At 42.4% G+C, this 7,433-nt stretch overlaps 1 protein-coding gene across 1 annotated transcript; it reads left to right on the top strand.

Moving 5' to 3' along the window:
* The first annotated feature begins 3,967 nt into the window (after positions 1-3,967).
* LOC133736108 (uncharacterized) lies at positions 3,968-5,374 on the top strand. Its single transcript, XM_062163540.1, has 3 exons — positions 3,968-4,528; positions 4,625-4,794; positions 4,909-5,374. The coding sequence occupies exons 1-3, from the start codon at positions 3,968-3,970 to the stop codon at positions 5,372-5,374; spliced, it is 1,197 nt and encodes a 398-aa protein (XP_062019524.1).
* The last annotated feature ends 2,059 nt before the right edge of the window (positions 5,375-7,433 follow it).

Genomic DNA, 7,433 nt, shown 5'->3' with positions numbered 1-7,433 from the left:
CATGACGCTCCATTGCTCTGGCGAAGTTCCTTAGTAGAAGGATGATGATTTCGCTAATCTTGAAAGGTGTTCGGTGATTATACCTCCTTAACATAAGATAGATGATTAGCATATAAATTTGTAACATTATTAAATGCTTGGTAAGTGCATTGGTCGGAGAACAATGGTAGTGCATTCAATGGGTGCAATGCAATATACAAATGGTAAATTAATATACTTTTTGTACGAGTCATGTAGACAATGGCTGACTATACTGAACATGCCTATGACCACAATATGAATAGGGAGTCATGTTGCTTGTGCATCAGACTAATTGAGGCATGCTAGTAAATGGCAACTTTGATAATGATGGAGGGAAATGAGCTAAGCACCGATTTAATGTGTACATGAAGTTTTGCAGGGGGCGAGCAATATATATGTGCAGCGTAGTAGCTAGATTGTCGGTGCCCATGGTATGGCCCAGATTGTTTTGGCAAATGCAAATGTATATTGCTATCATTAGTGCTTAGTCAAATATAAACCAAGGTTCAGTGCCGCTGCATATATAATTATATATGACCAAGTTTGCGCATGCTTTTGACAAACAAACAACATAGGCATTTATCATTCCTAGAACAAAGATGCTAGGCATATATAATTATATATGTCATATGGACAGGTGTAGGGATTGCATGACAATTATGCTTTTCATTATATCAGATCATGATGTGCAGCACATAAATATTTGTGGCAAGTGGGGGCCAAGTGTCAAGCATTCCAGACTATTGATAAAAAATTGTTTCATGCTAGATGGAGGTCTAGGCACGTGGTTTTCTTATAACGTTGAATAAGCAGATAGAGTACGAAGGAGAGGTACTTAGCTGTGTTGGTGGCTCTGACCGCCATCATAGAAACTCAGATTGGATGCTCGGAAAAGAACAGAAGATGAGTCTAGCGGTCAACGTAGCTGTGCTTGGCTGAGAATACTTCAGTGCCTAGAGCTGATCAGATTTGCTCGATGTTGATCAGAAATAGGTATGGGTGCCCAGAGCAAATCTAGGTGTGCTGGGTTCTATTATTTGCAGCGGGCATAGATGACGACCAGCGGATGAGCATGAGATTTGTTGCTAGCGGTGGCTTAGCGGAGGAAGTTGGGCGGAGACACGCTCAGCGGAAACATGGAGCTCTGCAGAGACACGCTCAGCGGAAACACGGAGCTCAGCGGAAGCTTTGCCGGAGGAGTTGCTCAGCGGAGCCGGGTTGATAACCGCTAGCCTCGTTGGCGGGGGATGGCCGCTGGGCTAGCATCGCCGCTGGAGAAGATGGTTCTTGGCGGAGCCTTTTGGCGGGAAGATGCTAGCGGATGATTGCCGGCGGTTGTTGTGGTTGCGGATCGAGGAAGAGAAAACATGCCGCTGATGCGAACCGGCGGATAGCGCCGATGTGCAATGAGGAGAAAGATTGGACATGGTGCGGACGCTATTGATGGAGTTGCGCGAAGCTTGACCCGCTTGCCATGGGTAGTGGACTGAAGCTTGGCCTGAGGCTGACCGGAGCCTTGCGTTGCCGTCGATGGGAGCTCAACGCTGCCTTCTACCGCTGATAGAAACTTGGCACTGTTGCTGCTTCGTTTTGGGCTTTGTTTAGCGATGCCTGACTTGTGATGGCGAGATCCAGACAAGGAGAGTTGCGTCGAGGAGCTCCGCTGATGCCCAGACTAGCGGTGCACAGTTCAGCGGGGGCGCTGATGATGACTGATATGCCTCCGGGTGTCCAGAGCAAATTGGCAGAATTTTTTTTTTTTTTTTGTTTGCCAGCGTTGACTTTTTTTGAGTTGGGCGTTGACCAGCCCTGGTCAGCGTTGACCAAAAGTTGATCAAGCCTTGATGGGCGTTGACCGGCTCCGCTGGGCGTTGACCAACCCCGCCGGGCGTTGACCAGCCCTAATTTGATGTTGAATGAGCGTTGACTCGTCACTTTCAGGTCGAAGTTCGTGGTAGGTGACGAAGCCTTTGTGTGTCGGGTTCCCACAGACGGCGCCAATGTTAACGTTAGTGACCGAGGGGTCGCTAGTTAGCTTTAGAGAGAGAGAGAGAGAGTGACACGAGATGTATAGTGGTTCGTCTCCCGCCTTAGCGGGAAACTACGTCCACTTGAATGTTACACTAGTGTGTTGAGCCTTGCGGCCCAAGGGGGATTACAAAGCATGTAATGGGATTGGTTGTAATGGAATGAATTGGTGTTTAAGTGGGAGGAGGCATTCCTTTTATAGGTGAAGGAAGCTATCTCATTTACATGGTTTTCGATGTGGGACAAGCAAACAACTATTCTAGTATAGAAATGCCTAGTTGCGGAGGCAACTTGGCAAGGCTGGAAAGGTGGCTTCCCGGCGGCGGATTTGCGACTTCCGGATACCGTAGCGTAGCTTGAACATAGGGCTACAAGATGCAAGTAGCGGTTGGGCCTCACCATGGCTTGTGGGTGTCCCAAAGAGGGTGTTAATTATGCTTGGTGAGATAGCAAATACTCTATATTGTTGGAGGTATGTACAGATTCAAAGACTATTTTTGTGTCCCACATGAACAGAACTCCCAAGGCCTAGCCATCATCTGGACGGAGGATACTCATGTTGATGTATGAAGTCACTCTCCAAATCATATTGATGCCGCAATTGGGAAACCGGGTACGGACCTGTGGAGATTTACAGGAATATATGGAGTTGCTGCTAGAGGGGGAGAGACCATACTTGGGATTTGATCAAAACTCTAGATGCTCAAATATGTCTCCTGCCATGGTTGATGGCTGGAGATTTTAATGAAGTTATGACAAGAAGAGATAAATCTGGAGGCCCTCCACGAGCCCTAGCAGCAATGACAGTTTAGAAGAACTATGACCTCTTGTGGACTCAGTGATATGGGTTTTGTTGGCAGTAGATTCACTTGGCTAAGTAAACACACCAGGGAAAGGTTGGACAGAGGTTTTCAATGTGTGCAATGGCGTAGCAGGTTCCCATTCAGTCGTGTCCTTACTCTCAATCCATCGGAATCCGATCATTGCCCTATTCTCATTGAAGCTTTTTGTGAACGTCAAGTGAGAAAGCGAATTAACAAGCCTTTTCGCTTTGAGGAATGTTGGTATGGCAGAGAGGAGTGTTTAAATATAATTAAGCAACAATGGTCCAAGCCTACTATTGGCAATGCACTACAACAAATTGAAAACAAAACAAAGGCAGTGGGAGACAAATTAAGGCTTTGGCATCGTCTGGATTTTAGTCAGCAGCAAACGGAGATGCGAATTATTCAGGAAAAACTCAATGACCTCATTAGGCAACAGCATTCTGTACAACTGTATGAGGAGCAAAGATTGCTTCATGTGCGTTATAGTCAATTATTATCATTGCAAGAAACATATTGGAGGCAAAGATCTAGAGCCTTGTGGTTGAAGGAGGGTGATAGAAACACGGCTTTCTTTCATCGAAAAGCAAGTAACAGAAGAAGTCGAAACCTTATTAAGGGACTGATGGATGATCATGGTATATGGCAAACTGAACCACAAGAAATACAAGCAAGTCTTTTGCGATATTTCCAAAATATCTTCTCAGCTGAACAAGTGGATGAGGAGGCTATTGCATTTGTCACTGCTGCAACCCCTTGCCGTGTAACACCGCAAATGAATGACGCACTACTTTCTCCATATACTAATGAAGAGATAAAGATGGCTCTTTTCCAAATGCACCCATCCAAAAGCCCTGGACCTGATGGTATGTCTCCTTTATTCTATCAAAAATATTGGACTGTAGTGTGTGAAGATGTTTGCTTGGCAGTCAAAAATTTGCTTGAACTTGGAGATATATGGCCGGACTCCAACCATACTTATCTATGTTTGGTCCCGAAGATCCAAGACCCCAAAGAAGCAATGCATTTTCGACCTATAGCTTTGTAATGTCATCTGCATGATTAGTTCCAAAGTTGTAGCCAACAGACTCAAGATGTGGCTTCCTGACATTGTCTCTTCCTTGCAAAGTGCTTATGTCCTAGGTAGATTGATCTCTGATAATACCCTGGTGGCAAACGAAGCAGCACACTTTATGCACAAACTCAGGTATCAGGAGGAGGGTTTCTTCTCTTTAAAACTGGATATTAGTAAAGCATATGACAGACTTGAGTGGTCGTTTATCTCTGCTATGTTAACAAAGCTAGGTTTTGATCCTAGTTGGATTCAGATCATTATGAAGTGTGTTACATCTGTTGCTTATTCTATCCTGCTTTATGGGGAGCCATCTCCCAGGATTGCACCTACTCAATGTATCAGACAGGGTGATCCACTTTCACCCTATCTGTTTATTTTATGTAGTGAAGGATTGTCACCACTTATCTCGCAGGCAGTCCAGCATCAGGTCATTCAAGGACTTAAAATGTGCCCTCAGGCCCCTACCCTTCACCATCTTTTCTTTCCAGATGACAGTATACTCTTTGGCTTTGCTACTATGGCAAAGTGTATGCATTACAAAAGAATCCATGATATCTATGAAAATGCTTCAGGCCAGAAAGTAAATTTTTAGAAAAGCAGTGTGGTGTTTAGCAACAATGTCAATGGAGTAACGCAGCAAAAATTGGCGGCTATTTTAAATGTTCAATGTGTAAAGGAGCATGATAAGTATCTGGGACTACCTATGAAAGTAGGAAGGTCCAAGTCTGCTATTTTTGCGTACATAAAGGAGAAACTCACAAAGAAACTAGTGAATTGGAAGGCAAAAATCCTAAGTGCAGTTGGAAAGGAAATCCTCATCAAAGCAATGGCCCAAACCATGCCATTGTATGCTATGAACTGCTACCTCTTACCAAAGAGCCTCTGTGATGACATCCATCAGTTCTGTGCTTCATTTTTTTAGGGAGACACAGATGATAAGAAAAAAATTGATTGGCGTAGTTGGGAGAGATTATGCCTAACAAAAGATGAAGGAGGAATGGGTTTTAAAAATGTGTTTGCTTACAACCTGGCCATGCTAGCTAAACAAGGGTGGAGGCTGCTTACTAACCCAAACTCATTGATTGCACGACTTTATAAAGCCAGGTACTATCCAAATAATTCCTTTTGGGAGGCAGAGTTGGGTGATTCACCATCATTTTCGTGGAGAAGCATTCTCCAAGGAAGGCCGGTACTAAAAGCAGGAGTTCAATGGTGTATTGGTGATGGGACACAAGTTAACATTTGGAACGATCGTTGGATTCCAGACTGTCAACAATACTTGCTCCACAAACCATCTGATTGTGTTTTTGAACTTGTTTCAGACTTGATTGATCATGGTACAAGAACATGGATGTCGGCTGCAGTTTACACTATATTCCCACCCGACATTGCTCAGAAGGTTGTTTGCATCCCTGTTGGATCATAATTCATATACATATTTGTGCCCTAAAACATGAAAATTACTTGTTCTAAAGTCCAATTTAATGTTGACTAATCCAATTTCATTATTTTCCTAATCTTGTACTTTACTTAATCTTTGTGTTATATATATATATATATATATATATATATATATATATATATATATATATATACACACAAATCCTATCCAGAGCGGAGCTCTGCTTTGAAAATTAACGTGTGAAGTTCGAGTTTTCGGTCACTTTTCGGTCGCATATCCACATCTCAACCGTTCAGTTTTTAGGTACTAGTGTATAGATCGTCTCTGCAAATTTTCAGCCAAAATGATGATCGTTAAGGCATTGATAAGTGCCTTAAAGCTAGTACGGTTCAGATTGACAGATTCAGTCCGTCCATTGGTTTGAACGAGTTAGATGTCTTAATGATCATCAATTTGACTGAAAATTTGCAGAGATGATCTATACAGTAGTACCTAAAAACTGAACGGTCGAGATGTGGATATGCGACCGAAAAGTTATCGAAAACTCGAACTTCACACGTTAATTTCAAAGCGGAGCTCCGCTCTGGATTGGATCTGTATATATATATATATATTTTTTTTTTTTTCTTATCATGTTAAGAAATAATGGAGAAGAGAAAGTGAGCTAGACATTTTCCTACTCCGGCTAGGAGAAAGTGAGCTAGACAAGAAAGGAGGGGTAGCCGCCTGACCAAACGAACTTCGAATGAGTTAAACCTTTCCAGTTTCATCCTAGACATCCCAAGGATAATTTGATATGAAGAGTACCAGAGCTAGTTTTGAGTGGAAAGCCTTCAAACAGTCAGTCCAATCTTCTGAAAGACGAAAACTGGAAAACCTGACTTGTACGTATTTCAGAAGCATTTACGGCCGAACCACAATGAATTTAACTCTGAGATTTTACCAGGATGATCTAGAGTCATGGAGGAACATTTGATATGAAGAAGTCAGAGGCCCATTCAGAATTCTTGGTGGAGATATAATTGAAGGAATAAAGGAGCAGAAAGTGACCTAAAAACAGCTCAACATATTCTCACCCACATAAAGAAAGCTAGATGCTTTTCTCTTATATTTTCTACTCCATTCTCTTTAATTTATCATCATCACTTCCATATTTCTACACCTTCATGCTTTGCTTTCATTTCATCATTACTCCATCTTGTCCATATTTTACAAACTAATTCCATACTCCACTTTAATTATTTTTAATTCACTCATCATTTCACTCTTCTTTTTCTTGCCTATATAAACACATTCTCTTCTCACTCTCAATACCAACCATTCCATCCCATTACATCTTCTTTCTCTGTTCATCTCCTTCATAAAACCTCCATATCCACCTCCCAAAATCCAAACCCATAATATCCATATTCCTCAACCTCCATCACCACCACCATTACTCCATCACTACCACTCAAAGTTGGCCAAATGAGCATCATATCTTCATCACCATTCCATTTATCATGACCATCAAGAAGCTTATCATCCATCCATTCCACCATCAAAGAGGATTCAAGGAGCATTGAAGGAGGAAAACAAAGAAGGAGTTTGTCATTGATTTGTCAAGCTTCAACTAGTTCATTCTTTCCTCAACTAGTTCAGATCTAAACAGAGAACAAAGCCACCGCCAGTCAATGCTCTTAGATCGATCCTCGTTAGAGGCAATGGAGAGAGCTCGTACATCCTAGTGAAAGAACCCGACGAAGAATCATGAACCAGTACCCACAACTATTACCCAGAACCAAACAGATTTGACGAGAAGAAGAAAAAGCCATAGACAGATCGAGAAGGAGGGAGAATTACCCATTCGTGGTGAGTGAATTTGGTTTGCTCAGAGCAAAAGAATCTGAGCTCGAATTTGTTTTCTTCGACGAGGAAGAGATGCAGACGAGAGAGAGAGAGGGGTCAACTAAAATGATGAAGGCCAATTTTATCGGCCAACCTAAAGTGCGAATTGGTGTGGGAAAAAAAAAAGTGGGAAATTTAACTTTTGGCAAAAAAAAATTCGGCGGGGCAGCAAAGTTTGGAGAAGTTTGCTCCTGTT

The sequence above is a fragment of the Rosa rugosa genome, chromosome 3 (assembly GCF_958449725.1).
Source record: "Rosa rugosa chromosome 3, drRosRugo1.1, whole genome shotgun sequence".
Taxonomy (NCBI): Eukaryota; Viridiplantae; Streptophyta; class Magnoliopsida; order Rosales; family Rosaceae; genus Rosa; species Rosa rugosa.
Note: the sequence above shows the minus strand (reverse complement) of the source record. Positions and strands in the feature narration are given on the sequence as shown.

Bases quoted from the DNA above. Each gene is read 5' to 3' on its own strand.
- LOC133736108 (XM_062163540.1), top strand. From the start codon at position 3,968: ATGTGGCTTCCTGACATTGTCTCTTCCTTGCAAAGTGCTTATGTCCTA. The intron at 4,529-4,624 runs GTAAATTTTTAG...CAATGTGTAAAG, and splicing joins AAAATGCTTCAGGCCAGAAA to GAGCATGATAAGTATCTGGG. The intron at 4,795-4,908 runs GTATGCTATGAA...TGATTGGCGTAG, and splicing joins ATGGCCCAAACCATGCCATT to TTGGGAGAGATTATGCCTAA.